Here is a 26,255-nt window from a genome sequence, read left to right as displayed (position 1 = left end):
CCACACCTTGAACCTGGTGAGACTGGGCGGCGGCGGAGGAAGGAGTGTGTGGAGTTCAAAGCAGCAACAGCCCTCTGCTTTCCACTCACATCACTTTAGGATAGGAGCACATCGTTGGCGTTGCTATGGCTGCAACCTGGCTGCTGTTATTGTGTGTGGAAAGAGAGAAGACATCATAGTTTTTGGCTGCAGGGTTCTACAGAGCAAATGTGCGCACAAAAGACAGCAAGTTTGGACACACCCTGCCTGGTAGTGTAACTAAAAACAACTCCAATCAACTAATAAATAAAATCAATGATGTATAAACTCACCTGATAGGAACGACAGGGTTAAGGTGACAAGTGAAGGTTATTAGAAACTACCAAGTTCTACTTCTGCTATTCACAGATGATCCAAGTAGCCAGAGCTCACGACCAATAACCCACCCTGCCACGATCAGCTGACTACAAACAACAACACACTCAGCTTTCTCAACTAGAGGCTGGTAACAGCGCCCGCCTGTTGCTTGTAGGTTGCTGGTAGACTTCATCAATAGTTGGGGGCTATCCTAGTTTAATAGCTCCACCTAGTGGACAAGTAGGTAGACTGCAAAAATCTGGAGTTCATTTCGCCGTTGACTACAATGGCACAACTACTTCTGGGTTTTTTTGGAATAGTAATCACATAACAATAGGCTTTGACAAAATCAGTCACACTGTGATGTTTTATCAGTTACTCTGCTGATAAAGGCAGCTAACAGACTTCCTGCTTTGGACTAGAATAAGTGTAATCTTATGCCCTAGTGAAGCTCCTCCTTAAAGGAGAGGAATTATTTTTACTATTTTTCAGTCTGTTATGTGATCATTTAATAGCTCTGTCTTATTTGTTTGGAGTCTATAGGGGCACACAGCTCCATACAATTTGGACCAGGTCCGGCATCTACAAATAGACGTGTTTATTTCAACACAGGTTAGTGCTTTTTATAGCACTTTAAACAGAAACATAAACTGCTGCCATCTTAAGTTACTGACAACTGTGGTTGAACTCATGCCAGCCTATCAATCTTGCCCTGTAACACGCCCATTTCTTTTATAGTCTGAATAAGTGCTGTAAACAGATAAATTTCAATATCTTTATTCAGTTTGTGCAAGTTGTACAACAGATGGCGTTCCATGTACTTGGAAGGTACAACAGTTTACACAACTCTGGCTAGGTCTTTAATTAGGGTTAACTGTGTAATGGTAACATCCAATCACAACACTACTCAGGTTAAATGGTACATATGGCTTCTGAATCATCTAAACAGTGAAGGGAACAGCCCCACAGTCGCACACAAATGTTTCAGATCACGCTTAGTGGAGAAAAAAAAAAGAAAAGCCATCAATCCTTATCAGCAGTATACGTGTTGCATTCAAAAGAAGCAACAATTACATCTCTCGCATTTGGTCCTTCATATCGATTTTTACTGTTACTGTTACTACTAAAACATTGGCAATTAAAACTTTATATCAGAATATGAGAAAACAGTAGCATGACTTTAAAGGAAACATGCAATTTCTTATGGCAAAAAAACCTAGCAGACATTAACTCTTAGTCATTTCTGCATTTAATTTAAGTCTTATATTAAACTCTGGTGACAGGTAACAAAGCAAAATGACAAATGAGAAGGAGTTTGTTAAGGCAAAGTATAAAACTCTGCTAATGGAGGTTCGTGGTGTGGTTGGTGGTGTAGGGACAGATCAAACCTGGTAATTCAAACACACTCCTGTCTTTGTTGTAAGAATGACAGTGTTTTATTAGGATCACAAAATGCTCAGATCCTCTGAACAGTATGTGATGTGTGATGTTTAACAAGTGACCACTCCAGATCGCAGAACATAAAAGCAAACACTGAGAGGTGAGGTCGGTATTGACAGAAAGTCACAAACTTAGCATACCTCATGTGAACATTCTAATGATTTTTTTTTTTTACAGCAAACACACACGTGGCTAGAACAGCATTTAAACTCATGCAATATTTTGCCCCACGGCCTCAAGCAGAAATTATTTCACACTATAAAACTGGCTGCACAAATCAGAGAATATAGAATAAAACTAAACAAAAGGAAATCGTTTCATTAAAACATTAACATCCAAGCACAAAAAGGTGTTTAAAATTGCAGGGTGCACCGTATAGTGTGCCGCAACAGCCGAATCCTGGACTGCCATTGGGACGTCCATCTAGGAACGAAAAAAGAGAAGAAAAAATACTTTATACAACAACCAACAATATCTGTAATTTTGAATGTTGACATTAAACTGCTTTTACACACCGCTTTTTACGTTTCTCCTTCTAGTTAGAATTCCTTTGCCTCACATTCTTGTCTTTGTGGTTTGCAGTAGAATTGCTCTTCCTGAAATACAACATGAACACATTGAGAACAGGTAGCATTCAGAGTGATAATAAAATACAAGTAATCAACCTTTGACTATACTTACAGAGGAGCAGATCCTGAGTCATCATCTGCACAGCAACAAATAACAAGGAAAGAAGAACAAATTAAAACCCGGTTTCAAATGTCATTGTCATTAGAAATACATGCTACCCCTTCCCCACAGATGAAGCTAGCAAATGTTATACTACGACATCCTGTATCATGATAGCAATGGGGTTATGATCAAATCCCACTTGGCGTGAACAAAAGCATGCCCGCCTGTTGCGTTGCTGACCAGTTCAATAAAAACATTCATCAAAAACACGCAATCCTTTGTGCTGTAGAAGGATACATTTCTAAATGTCACTTCAGCGACTGCATGTTACTTTTACAAAGGCCTGTAATAACATTTGAAAATTCAAGAATATTTTTTATGAGCTGTCCTAAGTCAACCCCTGACATCAGAGAGGCTCATGCAACACAAGCAAAGGACACCAAAGGAACACTGCAGCGGTTGTATTAAAACCATCAAACTGCCAGAGCTAATACAAGTCCTGGCATGTATAGTGACAATATTCACACCCGAGCAAGACCATGTAGTCACAAGAAAAAGGCAAAAGGTAGGCTACCTCTGAGGCCAAATGGTGAACAAGACAGATGGCATATGGTATATTGATCTTGACAAGAGGGTTGCCTGTAGTTTATCATGCATAAAGTACAAGATGCAGAAGCATGCAGATTGCTGAAACCTTTTTTCCCCAGCCTACCCATGTCAAACCATTACACTAGCTTAAGTGTGTCATTCGACTCTTTCATTGGCTCAAACGAGTGATTCAGAACCAAAAAAAAAAAAAATGAAGTGAAAAGGAAATGACAAAAGCTGGATTAATTATTAAGATTAAGGGCCATTGAAAGAGTGACCAAGCCTTTGAGCACATTCCTCTTAAGAAGTGGTTACTATGAAAGCAGTTCATTCAGACTCCCATAGCTTTTTCCACGCGGTCATCTCAGCGCCACCACTTCAGTCTGACATGCAGTATTGTTCACTTACCAAAATGCAAAATCAGCAGCGAACACAGAGAGGTAAAAATGTAAATGATAATAAATAATAAAATAAGTTGCTATCACAGATTGTTTGTTTAAAAATAGGCACAAGCCAATAGGTTCATAATAAATGCATGCAAGTAATCTGTACATCTTCCTGTAAAAATATTTTGTTTGCGAAACAAAACTGTCTGAAATTGTGGCCCACAAAACCATTTCATTTTACGTTTACACTTTACTACCGTTTAAGCCTGAGTGGAGAGACAATGCTCCAGCTGTTCATGAGAAGACTAAATACAATGTAGGAGGCCAAGTCATAGCAACAATCGGCAATTACCATTTCATCTTGTGTTTTGACATCTATATAATAGGGAAAAATGTAAAATAATGTCAAAAGTAATGTCAAGGAGTTGTGATTTACACACATTTGACTGCCAAGGGTGGTTCTAAGCCAGGTGAAATCAAAGAGTATTTTAAATGTCACTTAAACTCACTGAAATGAATAAACCCCACAGACAATATTTCAATCCACACTACCTAAAAGTTGATGTAATATGTAGGGGTGTAGGCAACCTGACATACGTACCATCTGTGACCTCATCAGGCTTTCTCCTCTTCTCATAGATGAAGATGATAGTCACAAGAATGATGACCTCAGCCACTATGCCAAGGAAGGGCCACAGAGCAGCCAGACGACTGCGGACACGCAGATGGATCTGGTCACTGTTTTTGCCAATTTCGTTGATTCCAGAGCAGACGTAGTACCCGATGTCATTCTGGATGCTCAGGTCATTAATGGTGAGAGTGGTTTTGTTAGGGGTGCTCTTGATCTCATATTTGTCACTAGTCCCATTGATGATTGGCTGAGAAATAAATAAAAGCAAGTTAGTCATGCAAATAACAAGAACCGTTTTAATACACAACTGGACATCCGATATCATAATACTACAAATGTGACTCATATTGAAAACTCCAAGCTAGATACCTGCTGGCTGTCGTCTTCCAGTTTAAACCAAAACCAGTCAGTGGGCAGTGGATATCCATGACTCACACACACCATCATAGCTTTGTCCTTCTCATTGCCATGCTCAGAGTGTTTGTAGGCAGCAACATGGGGAAGGGCTGTAACAAAAACAGAAACAAAAGTGTGTGAATTTAATTTGGCTCTGGCCCTGGGTTAAAGACAACCTCACATATTTCAAAAACCTGGCACTACTTCATAATAAAATATATACAATATTAAAACATTCCAGCTTTACGTGCAAAGTGAACAACTCAAAGACAGAAAAATTCACACAAATGACTCAAGAACCTTATATTAATGCTTCAATATTATAGATGATAAGCATAATTTAAACCATTTCTCAATTGAAACATATGCAAATAAATAGTCTATAACATTAAATAACAAACAGTAACATTTTTTGAGGGAAAAAAACACTGTACTTTTGGAATTTGAATTGAATGCTAGTTTACTGATTAAAACCAATGACAAATGTGTTTCTGTTGGTAAATGGCCATGTTTACTGCATGAGCCCTGCCCATGCAGTAGTTTCCATTGCAGAACTGTGGCCATTTTTAATGTTGCACTGCCTGAAGATCATAGTCATTAACGGATTTGGCCATGCCCCAGTCACAAAGTGATTTCCCTGTTCAAACTGATATTATGTATCAAAGATTATTGAATATGTTAACTCTTAGTGATGAAAACCATTCTGATATGTGGCATTTGTCAACTTACTTTTGACTTCAATTGTCTCCTTCACCTGCGGCTCAGTCAGGAACACACACTCATACTTTCCCCCAGAGCTGTGAGTAATCTTCTCCAAACTATGAGGGGAAATAAATACGAATCAATACTTGTCACAACCATACAACAATTAGGAGTATTAATTCCCCAGACCAAGGGAATGAACTAGCAACTCCTGGGTGACATATGACCAATGCAGTAGCACTGAACCTTGTTTATGCTTGGGAGCTTGGGTAACAACTAAAGCAGCTTGTACGTGCAACTAATGTCACATTTTCCCTCTTATTCACAATCACAGTTTTGTTTGGTGCTACTGTCCTGTACAGTCCTGCCATCTCTCTAATGGGGAATTAAGGTCAGCCCAAGTGAGCACACTGCTAGGGGTGCTAATCCTTGCTGCCAAGACTACTGGCGAAGCTGCATGCCTACACGGTTCATCTCTCTGCTAATCAAAAGCAGTGAAGTCCTAAATGGCGCCCCTAGCTCTGCTGCTAATGGAGGCAGCAACGGAGGAAAGAAAGAGGGGGAGGGATGACAGACAAGCAAAAGGCAAAGTGAGAGGAACAGAGGATAAATGATGCCAGTATTCTGTAGTACTAGAGCCAAAAAGGAAAATAACAGTAACAGGTACCATCACTGTAACAATAATGCTCAGTCTTTCAAGACTATTCAAAACTAATAATACTACTAATAAAACTACGTTTGTAGAATTAAATTTTTCTTGCTATGTTCAATCCCTTAGTGCTGGTAATCAGTGGATTACCTTACGGTTATGATAGAACCTTCATGAAAAAGGCCAACAGCAAATGATGTCATAGTAACTACAAAACATATCTGCGATATGGCAATTGGACAGATGAATGCAACTACTTACCGGAGGCTGGTGTATGCAGTAGCTTCCGTGGACTTGGAATCTTCAAGGACTTTGCCATTGTGCGTCCAGTAAGTACCCTTGATAGGAAGGGTGGTCTCTGTCAAATTGCAGCTGAGCACAGCAGATGTTTGGTTTAACACCTCAGAAGGATCAGTGAGGATTTTTGGGGCTTGAGATAAAAAGAGAGGAGGAAAATAAAATAAATTTCTTTTGCAGACATTTAAGAAATTATAGTACATTTTTACAGATTTATACAGCAATGGCTGTTAGAATAGTCATAACTATTAATAATAATGTACTTTTTAAAAATGCATCATTCTCACTTGATGCATTTTAGCAACACTTTTCAGCTGTCTCAACACGTGTCTTTAGAACAAATTAACAATTTTTAATAGTAAGTGGAGGTTGGCAGTGACCACTTAGTGAGTTTATTATTCCTACAGCGAGAATTCAATATAGTTTGGGACACAAAATGTAATTTCTGTTGAGACAGCTGATGAATGTTGGGTGATCAAACAGAAACCTAAGAACTGACAAAGTTCCTAACATTTTCACCAATTTACCAAGTTTAAGGGTTGATGAGGAAAACAAATCTACTCTCACAAATATAAATAAAAGTGCTACACAAGCACAAGTTGTGCACAAAGGCAAAACATTTTCCAAGGACAGTAGACAATGCCCCCCACCACTAACTGTAGGAAGGGAGGAAGAACGGGGGTGAACAGGGAAGAGTAGTAAATACCATAGACTACAAAAAGGTCATAGGGAAAAGATCCTTTAATAAATGCATGCAGAAGAAGCAACAAGAGGCGTTTTTTAACAGTTTCACCAACAATCAAATAAGAAAGTGGCAAAACTGAAGTAGGCATGTAAAGTAGATTGATTTTAATTTGGCAAACAAAAATGAAAACTTCTTCAAGTCACAAAATAATACTGGGCCAGAAGGCAGAAAGATGCCCGTTGGCTGAGAATCAATCATAAAAATCAGTTGCCATCTTCTGTGCCTACAGTTCAATAAGCTATGAGGCAGAGGGATGGTCTACAAGCATAACAAATGGCCTAATACCAATGTTAGTATCAATCAAGGATTTGCCAACTACCAAGAAACACTAATTAAAATAATCTGACACCCCTTTGTAAATTGTCTCTTATCTCTCAAACTAGTTATTTACCGTTTTATACTATTTGCATATACAGCAATGACCACAGGAGCCATTTGCAAATTTCCAACCTAATGACCCATATTATATACAATCAGACCTATAATACTGGTACTTGGAAAAAAAAGGGGAAATGGTATCAGATTGTATATATTCTGTATGACAGGACGGGGGAGCAGCCCAGCCATGCTTTATGACCAGGTTTATGTACTGCTACAGGACAGCTTTGGAACTATTGAGGTGAGGAGAGGGAAAGTGTGTACTGGGTGAAGCAGGGTGGAGGGTACTGGACTGGAAACATGGCAGCGGAGTGTAACAGGAGCTGAATGTCCAGGACTTTACTAATAAGGAAACAACAGTCAGCTACTTTGACCGAGGTCTCCCACTGCTTCCGCTGCCACTCACTTTCAATCACAATTATATTTGCCTGCGAGCGAATCCACTTGATTTTTGGCGTCTTCTTCAGTTCATTGCGGTCAGGATCGTTGGAAGCACGGCATTCGTATGTGCCTGAGTCGTCGAAGCTGAGGCTAGTGAGGTGAATGGTGCTAGTGGCATGTGCTATATATGTGGCGTTTATTTTCACACGGTCATCCCGTGCACCATCAAACAGCTGAGTAAAGGTCTCATTGAGTTCTTCACCCACTATGAACCACCACTGCACCTCAGGAATTGGGTTCCCTATAACCTCACAATGCAGCTCTGCACTGTCATTGATTAATTTCATCTGAGAAAGGGGGGATTTGATAAAACCCGCTGAGCAACATTTACAGTCAGCCCAGCAAACAGATTGTGAATGTAGTGAGTTTAAAACAAACCAGGCATTTAATGGATTGATGATAAAAATGCAGAATGCAATGATGAAAAAAAAAGACAAGCAAACAGGAAAGAGAAAGAAAAAAACAGTTAATAAGACGCAAATGAAATTTAAATATGAAACTAGCACATAGAAAATGTACAGGTCAGAGCAACTATTTTGGAGAATGTTTTGATTGTTCCTGCCACTCTGACCCATACAGATAATCATACACAGAGCAACATAAAAGGCAATTAGGGATGACTCGAACTGATGAGTGCAGCATGAAGCCATGCACAATTCCCAATTTTATTGAAAGATGAAATCTACTGAAGGAACAGAGGATTAATGATGCCAGTATTCTGTAGTACTAGAGCCAAAAAGGAAAATAACAGATATTCAGACAAAGGCAACAGGTACCATCACTGTAACAATAATGCTCAGTCTTTCAAGACTATTCAAAACTAATAATAACTACTACATGAGTAGAGTTGAATTTTTCTTGCTATGTTCAATCCCTCAGTGCTGGTAAACGTAAGTTTATGTGCCTTTACCAAACAGTTTCACGTACCTTTGCAATTAATCTTGGAATGAAAGTTTAAATTTGTCATTTTTGAGATCATATTAAGATAAGGAAAGGTTTTTTGTCCCACAATGGGGAAATTTTCAGAGCTAGGGATAACGATGGCTATCCAACCTTAACATTTATAATATATATTAGTACGGTTGCAAAAAAAGAGCTAGATCGAGACATCCCCAAAGGCTGGTTTAAACAGAAAGAAATAAAGAAAAAAAAGCAAAGCAAAAAGCATAAATCAGCATTACCGTGAAATTACTGCAATGTGACATGAATGAAACACAACATGAGAAAGCAGATGAGGTTGAGAGGAAAAACATTTGACATTATAGTCTGTACACTAAAGTCTAATTAAAATGTGTGGGGAAAGAACTAACCATTTTGGTAGCTTTCTGTCTTTTGTGCCAACTTAAACCAACAGTGGTTGGAGTGCTGCTTCCATATTGGAATAACATTTAACACTTTTTGCTGCCATACCATCTTTTTGACTACGCAGGGAAATCTTGCTATGAATGCCTGTCTTTTTGATAGATCATCTTAAAACACTACCCCTTCTGTATCTGACTCTTCATTAACCATAGAAGGCAGAGCAACTGTTTTTGCCCTTTCAACAGTCCAGAGTACAAAAACATACTAACACAAACAAATCCTACAGTGCATTAGGCCATGGGTCCAAGCAGCTCTTTCATTTGACCTAAAATAAACAAGATTTTCTACATATTCTTTATGAAGTTATACAGACAACAAGAGGCCCTGTTTGTGTATCATGTTAACATCCATTGGCTTTGCCAATATTAGCAAAGGTCACCTTCGCAGCACATGCTGTATCGAAGTTCAAAATAATTATAGTCCAGGCCCCAGTTCTAACCGTTTATGTGAATCATAACAAAGTAATTCACTGTCTATATTAGAATCAGTTCTCTGTGCCTAGAGCCCTTTAAAGATCAAATTTCCAACCCACTGTTTCACATGTACATGTGGTCAACAGTAAACTGAATGCCCCGCATTGCATCAAAATTTGCTTTTAGGGGAAAAAAAGATTACATATCTTAGACATGACATGGTTTTTGTTATGAACTTTTAGTATTCGTGCTTTATCTTTAAACCAGATAAGTCGTTTCAATAACTAGGCCTGCTTGAATAATAGTTATAAAATCGTGATTTAGATTCACAATAGAGTGATAATTTATGTAATAAATTATCAAAACATAAAGCATGTTAAGCAGCTGGAGTCTCAAAATTGTGGTCAACAATAACTAAATGAGTCTGTATGCAAAACATTTACAAAACAGTCGTATTTACCTGTCGGAATCCTAATCTACTTTACAAAGAAGGTAAAACTTGAAGGATATCTAATTTTACTTCTGATCTACTCTAGAGCTGTTATTACCAAAGCAGGAAACAATGAGTGGCATGAGAGCTCCTTGTCTGGTGAACGTACACAGTTTGACTCGTCATAGCACAGAATATTCCTGTGCACATACTGGCCGTGATCCGTCCGTCATAACCCCTGACGAAATAGATAGGGGAAATGACTCAGTTTGGTAAATGTCTTCATACTGTGACAAACTCTCAGTGTTAAAACTCACCCCTACATTTCGAGAAACTAGGGTCGTATCTTTCATCTAGTTTCCACAACAGCTCAGGTTGCATGCCCGCTGTGAGGCAGGCCAACCAATATTAAGCACAAAGGTTAAACACACACCTCAGTGATGACTAGTACACAAGTAGCTGATTTATTTGAGTAGCTCACTGAATCGAGGGCATGTGGCGACAGTTCAGGCTGAACACTTTACATGACCAAGTTTTAACATAAGCCATTGTTTTTGTTAATCAGTTGCTTTGGGTAACCACGGCCTGTGCCAAAATGTCAACTAGGCTAACAATACGAAGCCCCATTATAACATTACGCAACACAGGGAACATTTGACGCTACAACAACAACTGGAACATTATACATCGTAAAGTAACACTAAAACACGTGACCGCCAAACCTAATATACGTTAACATCATCAAACCGTTATAAAAAACGCAAAAAATGAAGAAATTCCAACGTTAACGCCGTCTAACAACAGACCAGGCACGATACCGTTCGGAGGGGTTCATAGGCTGCAAATAATGTGCCGCTAGCAAAAATGCTACATAAAGCTAGCGCTAACGCCAAAATACGTTTCCTAGAATAAGAGGACAAAGTGTTTTCCATTAGTAGTAGCTCCAAGTCGGCTTTCGACGTCGAAACCTGTAACGTATTCGTAAACACAGCAAGACCCTAAACAACATTTCTGATGTTCGTAATCGGGGCAAAGTCTTTCAACCAACATGGCTGACACCGAATTCTTACCTGTGGACGCATTCGCTCGCCAACAACTCAACAGAAGGGCACTGACAGCCCACAGTAACTTCATGGCTGATTAGTTACTAGAGCGTCGAAATAATACAGTGTTAGCTACTTTTGTCTAAATCTTCTCCCTCCTGACCCCGACAACTTCCAGCGGGATGTAGCTGCTGAATGCTCGACACTGAGCCAATGTAGTTGGTCGTCCTCTAGTTGCACCTCACGCACACGCCCTGATCGGCACGTATACATGACGTAACACATGGCGTATGTTTAGAGGCGTGGCCACGTCACTTTGTTTTTCCACTTGTACAAAAAAATCTATAATCCTCACAGCGAATATAAATGTTAAATTCATTGAATTCTTATCTAATGGGGTGTCACTTGTATATCTCAGTTCTAATAAGAAAAAAGGAAAACTTTTTTTATATTCACATAAAACAAATATTTATTAAAAATGGTCTGTGTTTTAGAGTCTAAGGAGTTGTTTTGTTTGAAAATGATCTTGATATTCTCCAGTAAGCCAAATTGTCATATGTATCTGAATAAATAAATAAATACTGCTGCTAATGCCAGCCTGGCAGCAACCTGTTTTAAAATGGTAGCTCTAGATGTCAAAGCAATAGTTGCCTAAAATCAAATGAGCAACCATATGACAAACTATGTAATTGAAAGGCACAAACAATTGTAATATAACATTGTTAATAAACTGAGTATGAATCAACAATTTCACATTGTAAAGTCAAACACATCCAGAGGTCAATGTATCCATTTGTTTTCCAGCTGGAGTCCTCTGTTCAGAACAACAATCCCCCCAGATTAAAGGCCTTTGAACGTAAACCCCTGAGGAGAAGAGGAGTACAATGTGGAGGAAACACCCGTATGGCTAAACAATAAAAGGAAGCAGAATTTATTGGCTTATTGATAAAAAATTTGGCAGGCATGTACACCAGAGTAGGAGTTTAGCACAGACCCTGTTTACTATCTGCATTCCTCTGGCCTAGGCCTCACTTTGAAAGTACAGAATGGCCTCAAAACCTTATTATGCATTGAAAACATGTCCAACAGTGTTCACTAAGAAGGTTATTGTTCCCTGGCTCTTGCTTAGTTGTTCTACGAACATGCAAGGCATCATGAAAGGAACACATAATTCAGAATTTAGAATATCTCACCATCCACATGTGTTGTTCTATGGGATTATAGTACAAAAAGTGACACTGTAACCTGTTTAAATGACAGCCTGCTTCATGTGGCTGTTTTTTTTAAAGATTTTTTTTAAATGACTCAATGTCTTGTATCTAGACAGAGCAATGACTGCCTTGGTGAATGCTTACATCCAATAAAACACACTTATTTGTTTGCAACAAGTATTACCATGTGTGTATTTCGAGCACCCAAACATCTTTATTTTCATGTCAGTTCAGCGTTTTATACATCGATCATACTTCAAATCAATATTGTTCCAACTGGCACCTTTAAAAAATACTTATCTTTAAGTTAAAATGCAGAAAATGTACTGACATTTGTCCAAGGTGCACTATGTGAAAAGTGGATCCACATTAGGCTTATGTTTGTAATTTAGTAATAATGATAAACATTAACACAAAAAGTACTGCAATGTTGTATCCCTCAAGTGCAAAAAAGTACCTGTGTGGTGTCAGGTAAATTTAAAATGGCAAGTGAAACTTGACACTAAGATAATTATATAAACTATTTACTGGAGCGCTAAAGGGATCAAATGTAATATTCTTCCAAACTATGAAGAAATTTCAGTGCACACTTAAGCAGTGCAGCACAGTCCACTTTGAGCCATTATTTTCTGAGACATGAACGCTACCTAAAAAAAGTGTACTTTTCTTTTTTGCTTCATGGCAAATATGGGTCGTATTAATTCATACAAGTCAAGAGATTCATAAAACAACAGCAACTGTCTTGTTCCAAGTCTTCTACCTTTGGACTCCTCTTCTTGCATGAGGTAATTCAAGCAGATTGAGTCTCCTGAAGTTTCCATGGTTCTCCACATCCTCCCTGACAAAAGCTTCTTGCAGGCCTCCGCCTTCCCTTTGTTCAGATTCCTGAAGAAGGTGGGAGCAACAGGATGGGCAGAAATACATGGACCTCATGTATCACTTAGCCCTGAATCAGGCGTCAGTGCTCCTGGTGAGATGCACTCAGGTCCCAGCCCATTGGCAGGGAATGAATGGAGGTCACTGCTTTGAAGTACAACAGCCTAGGAGCAATAAACAGCTCCTAGGGTGATAAGGACAAATGTCCTTTCTATGAGTTATCAGTGGAGTTCTCATTGCTGGTTGAACTTGAGGACTGGGGTGTAGAGGAGGACGAAGAAGATGAGGAGGAGGAAGAGGAGGAGGTAAAGTTCATCCCTGATAGCTCTGGAGGGTTGGTTGCTGTGTTCTGTCCACTCAAGCTTTTCCTACACACTGGACAGGTGTCATGCTGGAAAAAAAGCCATTTAAAAGTCATTAACTCTCAACAACCGGTTAACATATACTGTACTGAACTTTCAAAAGGTGTAGACGATGTCCAATACCTGCTCCAGCCAGGGGACTATGCAATCATTGTGGAACATGTGATTACATGGGAGCTGCCTTACATTTTCTCCAACACTGTAATCTTCTTTGCACACTGGACATTCCAGTCCTGAGGCTGAAAGACAGAACATGTTCAACAAGAACTAAGAGACTAGTTAACCAAGTTGTTTATGAATGTTTATGAATGAGTGATATGGCCAAAAACATGATTTGTGAAGTGGACATGTATGTCTTAGGAAACTACATTCAGAAGTGTGTTTGCAAACGCAGTATTTATTAGGGACACTGTATTTGCATTTTGATGTATTAGAAAAAAACTATATTATTTAATAAAAAGAAATCAACCACAGTAAACCATAACATTTTAAAAGAAGACAAGAATGCATGTTTTCAAAAGGATGTTTGGATGCTGCAACAAATTTGACTTAGCTATGCAGTGCAACAGTCGCACAACCAGCTGATATAATGTGATGTGATGAGTAATTTGTCTAATTATATTATCAGCAGACACAGATGGGGACAGATGACAGCAGGCTCCTTGTCATTGAGTAAGACTATAGACTTCAGAGGAAAATGTCTTGTCAGGCTCCAATGTAATAATCTACTGAAGAGTTTATTGAAAATTATAGTGCTGCTGATCTACAAGGAAAAAAAAACAGACACATAAAATGTTCTTTAAATGATATTTTAACTTACCAACATGTTCATATGTTATTTGTACTGTTGGAAGACTTTTTATTTTATCCCGATCAGCAGGTGGCGGTCCCGTGTTCTCAAACTGATTCAATAACTAAACATCAGAGGTGAAAAACACATTATGTACACAGTGTTACAAGTATTATCAATATGTTTTCGCAAAGCAATAGTCACAAAGACATTCACTTGTATGTGTTATTAGTAATCAGTTAATTAACTGATATCTAGAACCAATAGAGGAATTAGAGTGTGTGCTAAAGAAAAGGGCTAACACAGACACTGTACATGGGCTAACATAAAGTTAACTTTGGAAAGCCTCGTGTTAATACCGAGAGTAGTGTAATGCAGACTTTCTTACACACTCATATCTTTAATCCAGTCTAAAAATTCATATCTTCCATTCTGATATATGTTTCTTTGACAATACCTGTGTTATAATAGCATCTAATCCATTAGCACCCCAGGCATAGTCCATAGGATTTGAGTGAAGAACACCCCTATTAAAAAAGGGATCATAAAAACAATCAAGCACATTTTGTTGTAAATATGCTTTCTAGCTTATCATATCTGTTTCACAGACTCACCAGGGTCCAACCCCAATATTTGGCATTGCAGTAGGTGCAATTATTCCATTCACTAGTTGCTGAATGATCCTACAAAAAAAAAAACACAGGATAGGTTTTAGTTGTAAGAAAATGTCATGGTGTTGTTGCATTAATTACTGAAGATCAGGGAACAAGTGAGTGGCAAATGTCAAAATAAGCCCAAATAAGCCAGATTTCCATTACAAAGTGTCCCCCTTACCCCTCTAAAGTGGGCACTCCATCATGCCTCCCTGCTTGTCGTCTTGAACCATGACGACTTCTTGGTTGCCTGGCACCATATCGTTGCCGTGATGCGGCTTCCCTTTCTCTACGGTTTTCAGTATCCCGGTTATCCTCTGTTCCCAGTCCAGCCGTGAAGTCAAAGCTGTCATCAAAGACACCCAAGGCAAACTGACCATAGCCCGAAGGGAATGTAAACAAGTGCTGGTCTGCGTTCTAAAGGGGCAAACAAATAAAACCAGACAGACTAAAAAAACCAGTGCAACTTTTTTGTGTCTCTCCATCCTATCCAAAATATTTACAGTCAATATAACACTCCTGGAACCTTAAAGAGTTGTTGACTATCAGGTGAAATTTCAACCTGAATGGAAATGTCAGAGAATTTCTGCTGACACACACGATTTACACAGTGATATCAGTCAAAAACTTCCCACAAAAGCTGCACAAATTAAAAATCAAGATAAAAAATGCTTCCTATCTTTGAGTGAAAAGTCAAAACAACACAATATAAAAATATAAATTCATTGTAAGACCGAGCCTGTAGTTGCAAAAGCAAAGTGAAGATAACCTCCACCGTGTCTGTTACCAGATCAGCATAAACTCTATAATGTAAATAGTTTTAAGAAACCCTGATATGTTATGCAATAGTGTGCATGACAGAATCAGGGCTATAGAGAACATTTAGAACATAGAGCACTTATGACAGGGACAGAGTGAATAAAGAATGTTAGAAACCTCAAATTGTTGTTGGTTCTGGGACCCACTGGAGATGGTAGACATGGAGCCATTGTCAGCACTAAACAGGGGACAAATAATTGACACAGTTATGCGTTATGTGTCATTGGCGCCTTCTGACTTCTCGTGTGCCACGCAGTTGCTGTGGAATTGATTGTTTTCTATTGTAATACAGCTTTTTTGAGTGTCAACGCAACTGAAAAGAATGTATAAAACCTGATTATAACCATTCACATGATAAATGAGTGCTGGGACATATTCTTCAGTGCTAGTCCTCAGCCTGCAGGTGTGGAGGTACAACTAGGTTTTATTTAAAAGAAAACCTCTATGCTAAATGTCCAAATGGATGGCATAGAAAGAAAAAAAATTTATCAACCACAATCAATGTTCAAGCTGATTCTTTAAAAAAAACACAGTAGAATAGCCATGTAGGGAAGAAGATTCTTTGATGAGGTAAACTATATTCACTATACTGCTTATACTCACCTTCTCTCTTCCAGTAGTTCCTCAATAAATCCTGACTCACATCTTGGACATGTATATTCCTGTAAAGAAACAGACAGTTATAGAGACTCGAGATACAGGTGTAACTTTAAATTCAATTCAATTTTATCTATATAGCGCATTTTACAATCAGAATGGTCTCAAAGCACTTCACAGAGACCCAAAGGAAAACTCCTTTTTAACAGGAAGAAACCCTAAACAGAACCCGGCTCATAAGGAGAACCTTTCTGCTGACAGTCGGCCGGGTAGAGAAGGAGAAGAAGCGGTAGACAGGACAGAGAGAATGAAAGAAAAAGAGGACCAAACATGCCCAAACATCATACATTACAGAGAACAAATATGACAGTTGTTGATGTTGTCAAGCAAGATGAAAGACGAGTCATTATATTGAAGAAAGGGAAATTAAAATTAAAACAAACTTCACAAATACTAACATTCTAAATAACCAGCCCTCTATGCTATAGCTGAACCTGCTGTAACCAAGATGAATGCATGAAAATGATTTTAGTACCAAGACCTTTTTTCACCTGGTACCAGTTTGGTCAAGGTAGATGTATACAATGTGTTTTCCTGTAAGACTGTATTTTTACCTGCTGTACATACATTCACATGAACATGAACTTGGTCACCTGCAAATGTTTTCTGCCTGATCTGATCAGTTCCACTAAATGCCAATGCAGTTTAAAAATCAGCATACAGATGACATGTTTAACACCAGGAATAAATACAGACCCTTTCAGGACATCAGACAGAAATGATTAGAGAATCACAAGACGCTAGCTTTGCCTTTACAGAGAATCTGAGTCTATGCTGAGATCAATATACTACACAATGTTAAATACCATAAACACTGCCTTCTTATTTGTCATTTTTTTGTATAAAGGTATAAATATTTTGCTTTCACAAGTGTCTCAGAGTGTGACTGCTATACGATTGTAGTATTGTTTTTAAGGATGAAATAACCTAAAGTTCAGCTATTGCTAATAGGCTACTCTAGACGATAAAACAGCAGTTACAGAGTTGTATGAGGTGTGTACCAGCAACCTACGCAAACCAACAGCTGATCTTTTACATTGTAAAGAGCACATTTCAATGACAGATGATTCTAGCCTGTGACAGGCGTGACACTTCTGTGCCTTACTGAATGGAAGCACAAGAAAAGGTCGGAGTGTCATTGTTGACGCCGAATCACTTACATATAGATTACAAATCCAATAGTATACAAAGTCTTACGGAAACTTGTAGATAGTAGAAACATGCCAATCTGATGCCTGTTCGCGTAAACTAACGTTACTGCTAGTCCATAAAACTAGCAGTTAGGCTAACACACTCACTAAATAATCAAACATTTCGCCAAACGTTGTTTTAAATTACGTAAGAAGCGCGTATTCAGTGTCTGATTACTGCGCAGTTTGTGTTTGCATGCTGACAGATCCCTGTATGTAGATAACAGGCTAACTAGCGAAGGTTAGCCAGATAAACGGGGCTTTGTAGGAGTTAGCTAATACTGTTAGCATGCTAACTATATTCCAGCGGCTACAACGATATCTGCCCAGGTTATCACAACACTGATATGTTTTTTGTTTATCCAAGTGTCGCTTTTTCTACCTTGTGTCTGTGAGTACTTACGGGAAGCCGAGGACTAATCTCTGCCGAGCATCTGTGACAGAAGAACCGGCTGGGCCATGGAGGAGCTTCCGCCATCTTTAGCCACTAAACAGGTAGAGAGAGGGACAGACTACGGAACACTGAAAAGGACAATACTAGAAAATACGACGACCATGTGATGGAAGTGACTGACAGTAAATAGATTTAAAATGTATGCATGTGTATATATAGACAACTTTAAGTACACATAAAACGTAGTGGGTGAATATAAGTTTACTGATAAATACAACAAAATTACAGTAAATATTTATTTAAGTTTACAGATGACATGTAATTAATAAATGATTTTACCATAGGTTTAATCATAATATTGCCTATAAGAACAAAACAAGTTACTTGTTAAAGTCTTTCTTTCCCTTTCTAAAATCTTTAACAGCAAATGTGCCTTACAAACCATTACCACATGATGGCGCTTTTGTGTATGAAGTGTTCATTTACAGTATTTCACATTGAGGCTGAAGATTCAGTGCAGTCTTAATACATTTTTTTTGTTTCAATGACAAATTAATGAGATCTTCAGTCAAGTTGTCATATCCTGGAAAACTGTGAATATGTTGCTTATTCATGTTCACATGCCTCCAAAAGCCCGGAGGCTGGTTAATGTAACTACCCCCAACAAACCTGTATCATGTATCGCCACACTGTGTCTCCACTGAACTCATGTCTTACCCCAGCAGGTTCACAGCACCCCATGCTCTCCTTCTTCACATGGGACCCAGAGATGTGTTTTTGCAATCTGGCATCACACTAGATTTATTTTGACGCATGTTACTTTTCCATTGGATTCCCGTCAACCACCTTATGAGCCCAGCAGGAAAACTTAAAACTTGTGTAGCATCTGTTTTTTTTAACAGCGCATCTTGTCATAGCTGAATTTATATCTCAACCTTGATTATCTGACAGCTTTTACTGGAATCAATTTATCAACTGTCAGAAAAGAGGCATAAAACGGTACATCAGCGGCCTCTCACATGGGGAAAATTGTCTTGTTTTACATGGACACAACCAAATTGTTGTTGGTGGCTACAGTGTCTGGTTGCCCTGTGATAGCAGTGAAGGTCTCAGAGATTGTGTAGTTACATAACAGCTGAGAGGAAGTGGTTGCTTTATGTATTTTTTTTAGTTTCATTTTATTTTTGAAGTTAATATTTCAGCATTTATTTTATTCACAGGTATCCTTACTGAGATTACCCTGACTTCAGACTGAAGGCTATAAACATGTCATGCAATCCTGGAGGATATCTTGAGCTTGGCAGCACATGTTGAGAGTAAGTAGGAGTTTCCATGCGACTGCCCATTGGCCAATCAGGTCTCTCAAGTGCTCTCGCCTGATTTCTTTTTTTTTTTTAAACTGGAATCATTCGATTTCCTTAGGACATTATCCCTATAACCAACCCCTGCTGACCTATGTTGGGATATTAATCTGCACGAAAAACATTGGATGGATAGCCATTTATACGTTGAGTATAATATGCAGAAACATATTTCATATTTTAGCTTTTCTTTATAGGTCAGTGTGTAGCTGTTTATTTCCAAATATAATACATATAAGTATATTTGTAATTTAAGATGGGATGTTTCTGTGCAGCAAAGTTCACAATGTAACCTAGGTTGGTCCCAGTGTTGTGTCTGATCTGCCCATGTGGGAGCAGGAAAGACACGGCTATCCCATGGACTGAGATTAGAGAGGGTCTGATAGCACCGAGGTTTGCTATGTCTGCCAGGCTGAGGTAAGCTATTGTCTCTCTGCACCCAGTGCGTCACAGCCATTGCAGTCAAATGCTCATTGTAGCAATGCAATCTGGGGAGTGAGTGACTGCGGGTCAGAGGGAGGTCATGTGAGCAGCAGAAAACAACTCTGCCAGACTTTAAGGCCTTCCACACTGAACTGGATTTGGGAAATAGTGAAACATGATTTTATCTGCTCTGCTTTTTATGTAGTTTTTTAGGTGAGTACACTAATCTAGTCTGAAACACTGCAAAGGGTGGAAGTAATTCTTCCTGCAGCTTTAGACTCACATATATGTATCAGACCGATGTACACAGGGCATTATTTGTTGTTTTCCCGACCTACTTTTTTTCTGGTTAATTTCTATTACAGTCTAAAAGGCAGTAAAATGTTGCAGCCAAGGCAGCAGACAGATATGCTGCAAGGGACACTGCTGCTTTTGTCACTCCATAGAGTTTTTCCAGACACTCCAGCCAGGATTGCCCCACATAGTCCCTCTGGGCCCCCGAATCACACTCACAGACACACACAAACACACACATGGACACGCACATTCACACACTCAGCAATAACAGCCGCCTGCTGGAACTCTTGGGCCTCTTAGTCATGCGTCACTTGTTTTTAGTCCCACCCATCGAAGACTCTCACACACGCACACACGCGCACACACACACACACTCTCTCTCACACACACAAACACACACACACACTGTTAGATCCCTGAACAAACAACAAGAAGGCAGAATAAGAACAACATGGGTGATGGTCAAAGCCATCTTTAGCAAAATAAACCAAACACACATTCATGATCATGTATATACTTACATCGGTTTCACAGCAGGTATGTACAGTGTTTTTCCACCCACCTCGTGTTCCAGAACAAAATCCCATGATACAGCATTGGTACAGAACTGTTTGGGATTACATCACAGAGCAGCTAACAAAATATAGATGTTGCTAGAGGAACATATGTGTACAATTAGCAACTTAGGTTCAAGCATCTTTGTTGTGCTGGGGTGTTTGTGGTTACTCACTGCAGATGTTTCAACAGTTTGGCTTTTCCTGCTTTTATTGCCCGATTGTTACATTAACAGCGCAGGTTGTTTTGCACTTTAAGCACATCAATGTCTTGTTGTGTTTACTTCAGTATCGCAATGTGATGTCTGTGCTCTAGCCATGTTAATAATGTGATGGAGAATGCAGCCAATTTAGCCCAGACTAATGCATCTTAATCTTGGTTTTATACAGATAATTATGGCTCCTGGTGTATGAAACCACCTGCCTCATGCTTTGCTATGTTTGTGTTTCTAGATTTAGGTGGAATGTTTTTTAAAAAAAAAAAACTGCCTGAGGAAATGTTAGAATTCTCTATAGTTTCATGACAATGTTACATATCAGATCTATGGATCCAAAAATGGCTGCAACCACAAAATCCAACCAGATGGAGCTCGCAGTTAAAAGCTGAAAGTAAAGGCCTGACACCTGGCCCAAATTCAGAGACCCTTGCTTAATTTTCTGAAAGCTCTAGTCATGCAAAACTGATTATCCGGGCCCCACTTACAACAGACTGCTTGACTGCATGGATTCATTGCATCTAATCAAATAACTTAAGATAAATACAAAAATTAAAAGTTGAATATAGTAATGCCCATGACAGATGATCACTGTGGAAAATGTGGAAGATGAAGTATTTGTAGAAAAGGTCTTAGTGGACACAGGGCCCTTCCATGCCTTGTTTAAGTGCCTAGGGGTCGTTTTTGACAATAATTTTTAAATTTGACAAACAAAATGACAGTGTGGTGTAAGCCAGGTTTTATCAGCTACGTATTACGTATTTTAGCCAAAATGATGTTTTGAAATCGTGAAGACCTTGAAAATGCTATTTATGCTTTTATCAGCTCAAGAACTGACAACTGCAATGCACTTTATGTTGGAGTCTCCCAGTTTGCCCTCAGCCGCCTTGCTTGCTACAGTATGTGGCTGCCCTGTGATAGCAGTGAAATGACTCAACTCCTGCTCAAAGCCTCAAGAGACAGGTACAAGCACTGGGGTGCACATGTTGGGAGACTGTGGAACACCCCCTGACATGCACACCATCACAGACCTGGATCTTTTTAAATCCAGGCTTAAAACGTATTAATTCAGACTGGCTTTTAACACCTAACAGTGACACTTATTGTAACTTATGGTATTGTATTGTACCTAATAAATGTTACTGTCCTTCTTTGTTTTATTGTTTTACTTTGATTTACATGAAAAGCACTTTGGTCACTTCTGTGTTGTAAAGGACTCTACAAAGAAATGTTTATTAATTGATACATGGCTGGGGGACATGTTTTTTTTTCAGGTTTCCTTTGCTGCATGTGAAGCCAAAAGACCAAAGAGACCACAATGTGCTCCATTGGAGCTTTAAAAAGTGTGCATGAGGTCAGTTAAACTAAAACTGACCATCAGTCTGTTTACAAGATGTGCAGGTCTGTAGTCTGGGGGAATAGTTACCATATGGGCTTTCACAGTTTATTTGCAGTACACTGTCTTTTTTCATCTAGCTTAGGGTCTCCTAACAGATGCTTTAATTTGGTGTGTCCTAGTGGCTATTGTAGCTGTTAAACTGAAAAAAGCTGTTGATAATGAGTGGGCAAAACTGAGCATTGGCAACTTTTCCACTCTCATCTTTGCTGAATTTGCTGGGCATACCGTAATGCATGACAGCAAATTAAATGCTCAAGCAATTTTCCATGATAAGCAACCAACTTTCCATGATAAACAAGCAGGTATCTGGCCAAGAGCAATAAAAAAGGTATTTCTCTCCTGTTTCAATGCAAGAGCCACCTGAAAAGCGCAGAAATTACACTCATGGTCTGGTGATATTCCAAACCTCAAACTGCACAAGTTTGGGAACTAAGTGTAGCCCTATTATCACACTTGATTAACTTTTTTTTCCAGATATGTGGCTAGAACACACACTGAAACCAAAGTTAATTCAGTGGCCTTGTCATTGCCAATTCAGAGAGGCACTCATCTCAGATTGATCCAGACACATGTTACCAAACACTTTAAAACCCCCAGAGGAGACATTCCTACTGAATACCACAGATAAGTGAATTCAGTACTGATATCAATCAATATAATTACATGTAGCATGTTTTACAGAGCCTTACAATATATTTTGATCTGCTCCCCCATGTGGGCCAGACCACACACAGAACTTGCAGAAAAGCCACCCCAGAGGTCATGAAGAGGAAGTGAAACAATTCTACTGAGCATAATTGGGCGCAATTAGCATTTGCACAACTTCCGAAATGCTGCTGCTGATTTGTTGTTGATGATCATCTTGGAAAACATGGCTGATTTGCAGTAAGCTTCTTTGGATTTTACAATGTTGCTTAAAAGCTGTGATGATGTAAGCAGGCTTGGATACATTGATGAAGACATTCTTCTATTTTCACTGTTTCAAACGATGGTGTCCATTGTCTGATATGGTCTCTGAAAGCACAAAATGACCCTTCCCTCAAATTAGTATTGTAACAACATGTCATGTGCTTTTTTATTATGCTGTAATGTTCATCAGGCTCCTATAGTTGAACAAGAAGGTGTGGTGATTGATGTTTTTTTTTTACCATAAAGTAGTGTAAAGAAAAAACACATAAAACATCGTCTATAACAGTAAACAAAATATAAGACTGCAGTGTGGGCTGTTGTGAGTATACTGATCTATTGTGTAAAATATTGTGCACATATGGAAGATTAAAAGACTTCCAGTGTAACAAAGCTGAGACATAATGTCTGATGCAGATCTATTCTGATGGAGTGATAGATCTGATATCTATTAGTTTCAGCTGCGGGACGGAGCTGTTTACAATCCAGTGGCGCGATCCAGAGAGTGGGTGGTCTCTGAAAGCACTCCACAGCGCTTGGTTTCATCACAACATCCTTTCTGATCTAAATGTTGGCTGTTAACTTACTGGAAGTAGTAAGGCAAGTTGGCGGAAATGATACCATGTGGACGTTGTTGAGAATGAAGCTTGACATAACAGAGCAGGATGATTACGCATCCCTGAAATGTCGGTGTGGGCGTCACATTATAGCCCCATGTGTTTGAAGGGATATAAACAACTCAGCCAGAGGTTGTGATGTAATGTGTGTGTGACTGATCCCATGGTCATAACAGGTGAGCTCCAACATGAGAGATGCATACATAATCACACCCACACATTTAAAGATATACTCACATAAGCTGTAAATAAGGCTGACACCTCTTTGGACACACCACCAACCATACCATGTGGAGAAAAAAAAATGAAATATGGAGCAAAGTGGGCAGAGAATTCCTGAGGTCTCGTGTTGGGTGTAATTAGAATACCTCTGAAATGGCTCATAGGTTTACTCTGCGGTTATGTCATTACCACCACTGGTGTGACAGAGACACATCATATCCGCCATCAGTCAGACGTCTGTGTAATGACATACAGGCTGTGCTGCTGAAGGTATTACACAGTCATAATGACAACAGCAAATGGGATTTTGTTTGTCTTGAACAACATGTACCTATCAGGATGGATTGCCCAGATACATAAACCAAAACTGCTGCATCAACTTATTTTTCACTTTGTGTGTTTTAACTGAAAAACCACAGCCATTTCAGCACATGCACCTCAAAGTCTGGCAAAATGCTCGACTCCAGTGGGTGTTCACTGTAAATTCCTGTGGGGTTACCATATTTTAAACTAAGACAAGAAACAATGGTTTAGAGAATTTATGTGTGGAACACATAAGAATTTACACATGGTAAAGGTGTGGGAATAATCTGTCTAATATTGTAGGCTATACATAATGTGCAATAGTTCAGGCCTGTGACATAAGACATACTGTATATATAATATATATATTTTAATAATCAAAATTATAAACTTAGCTGGTTTAATGACCAGAGACAGAAACGAATGACACGCACAAGAGTCATTTCCTGTGTCTGTGTCACATGGTCTTCATTTAGAAGGCTTGCTGGGTCTTCGGACTTCAATGGAAAAGCTAGGTTGACCACAGATTCTGATTTAAAACTGTAAAAAAAAGTCAAATCTAGGAATGCCCTCTTTTACAGGGCTACAAACCAAGTCTCTGTCTGTCTCTGCAGCACTGCCAGCAATCACAAGCACCCTAAAAAACTCAATGTTAATGCTACGTGTTGGTTGTGTAAATATCAAGCAGCAACCTGAAAATGAAGCCAATGTGTAAGTGCTGAAAAATGCAGTTAACAAAAAACAACCGTAGGACTAGCTCCAAAAACGATCAATCCCCATAGATATCCAATTTAAAAGGCCAGCTTTACAGTAAAAATAAACACATTTACAGAGTGGAACAAAAACTTTTTTTGACTATATAATAGTCAAAAAAATGTTTACATTGATGACATGTGTATGTGAACATAAATATTGTGTTAAAGCTTAAATCCACAGCTTTGAGCACCTGTATCTTTAAAAACCACTTGATGCTTTTTATCCCTGGACATATGTCACCCACACTAATATTGCAACCATCCTGAAACATTGCACTTTGTGTGTCTACATGTTGGGGGATGCAATACACTGGCGACCTGTCTTGGTTGTGCCTCTTGCCCATTAGTAGCTGGTACAGACTCCAGACATTAAATCTGTTCTGTAAAAACTAGCAAGCAGGACTGTCAATTATCATGATGTCATTTTCAACAAAAAATGACTTTCTAATCAAAAAATCTTTTAATTGACAAACAACATTTTTGTTTGATTACTGACCACCGCACATGTTTTTTACTGAATAATCTCTTTCTGTTGGAGAGCATCTGTATGGCTGACATAGACCAAAGTCCTCCTCTAGCCAAAGAAATCTGTCATATGAAGACCATTGCACTGTGTTTTTATAGCACCACCAGCTTCCAACTTCCTCAGCAAATTTATATTGATCAGTCTACCACACATAATTTTATGTCCGACTCTTGAAAACCACCAGACGCGCATTTCTGAAGAAGACATTTCTTCTTATATTTTAAGTGAGGGCACAGCATCAGCCTCTGAGTGGCATTGTTATTTACCCTACCCTACCAACAAAACATCTAATTCCATTCCCAGTGTAATAAAAGGGTACTTGGACAGGAATATAAACATCTCCCTAAAGTTGAACCAGATGCTGCTGCACGGCAGAGTGTAGGATTCAGAGAAGGGAGCACTGGAGACAGAAAAACAAGGGAGGTACTTTACACAGGAAAGTGACTCAGTACCCAGGCCTCAGCACTTTGAAACATTCATTCCTCAGCTCCCTCGCCCTCCATCCCCCTGACCCTTCCCAGCTAATCTGGAGCATGGGGATATCCCTGTGGAGACTGGGGAGGAAAGCTGCCCAGCCTGGATTTTATTCTCTCGCATGAGGCCTTGTGAGGCCTGTTTTAGAGGAGACTCAGCCACTGCACGCACAGGAGAGGACATCTAAGTGCTGCACACAAAAACTGGCAGCATGTGGGGAGCCTGATCCACCACCCTAAACCCCCTCATGGGGAGGAACGCTGTCTAGTTCCCTTTAGGGTGCAAGTATGATCTCATTTGGCATGATTAAGGCTGTGACACAGTTTAGAAAAATTTAAATAT

General features: G+C 39.1%; 2 protein-coding genes across 3 annotated transcripts; both read right to left on the bottom strand.

The window, feature by feature from the left end:
* Positions 1-1,567: 1,567 nt before the first annotated feature.
* Positions 1,568-11,162, bottom strand: bsg (basigin). Of its 2 annotated transcripts, none has more exons than XM_028403336.1 (8): positions 10,937-11,162; positions 6,062-6,230; positions 5,179-5,267; positions 4,423-4,559; positions 4,024-4,300; positions 2,458-2,482; positions 2,292-2,372; positions 1,568-2,199 (listed from the first exon to the last, which is right to left on the bottom strand). In XM_028403336.1, the coding sequence occupies exons 1-7, from the start codon at positions 10,998-11,000 to the stop codon at positions 2,312-2,314; spliced, it is 822 nt and encodes a 273-aa protein (XP_028259137.1). In that variant the 5' UTR covers positions 11,001-11,162; the 3' UTR covers positions 1,568-2,199; positions 2,292-2,311. The 2 variants fall into 2 exon arrangements, with proteins under 2 accessions (XP_028259137.1, XP_028259138.1); XM_028403337.1 differs by having other exon boundaries at positions 2,458-2,470.
* Positions 11,163-12,301: 1,139 nt separating this feature from the next.
* Positions 12,302-17,981, bottom strand: LOC114435208 (E3 ubiquitin-protein ligase RNF126-like). The gene is made up of 9 exons (XM_028404843.1): positions 17,871-17,981; positions 16,224-16,282; positions 15,738-15,798; positions 14,983-15,218; positions 14,763-14,831; positions 14,606-14,675; positions 14,179-14,272; positions 13,482-13,597; positions 12,302-13,387 (listed from the first exon to the last, which is right to left on the bottom strand). The coding sequence occupies exons 1-9, from the start codon at positions 17,943-17,945 to the stop codon at positions 13,208-13,210; spliced, it is 960 nt and encodes a 319-aa protein (XP_028260644.1). The 5' UTR covers positions 17,946-17,981; the 3' UTR covers positions 12,302-13,207.
* Between the last annotated feature and the right edge of the window lie 8,274 nt (positions 17,982-26,255).

Source organism: Parambassis ranga, chromosome 4, assembly GCF_900634625.1.
Source record: "Parambassis ranga chromosome 4, fParRan2.1, whole genome shotgun sequence".
NCBI lineage: Eukaryota > Metazoa > Chordata > Actinopteri > Ambassidae > Parambassis > Parambassis ranga.
Note: the sequence above shows the minus strand (reverse complement) of the source record. Positions and strands in the feature narration are given on the sequence as shown.

Bases quoted from the DNA above. Each gene is read 5' to 3' on its own strand.
- bsg (XM_028403336.1), bottom strand. From the start codon at position 11,000: ATGAAGTTACTGTGGGCTGTCAGTGCCCTTCTGTTGAGTTGTTGGCGA. The intron at 5,268-6,061 runs GTAAGTAGTTGC...TTCCCCTCATAG, and splicing joins ACTGCATACACCAGCCTCCG to TTTGGAGAAGATTACTCACA. The intron at 4,560-5,178 runs GTAAGTTGACAA...TTTTTGTTACAG, and splicing joins GGAGACAATTGAAGTCAAAA to CCCTTCCCCATGTTGCTGCC.
- LOC114435208 (XM_028404843.1), bottom strand. From the start codon at position 17,945: ATGGCGGAAGCTCCTCCATGGCCCAGCCGGTTCTTCTGTCACAGATGC. The intron at 15,799-16,223 runs GTGAGTATAAGC...TCCCCTGTTTAG, and splicing joins GAACTACTGGAAGAGAGAAG to TGCTGACAATGGCTCCATGT. The intron at 13,388-13,481 runs GTATTGGACATC...CTTTTTTTCCAG, and splicing joins TAGTCCCCTGGCTGGAGCAG to CATGACACCTGTCCAGTGTG.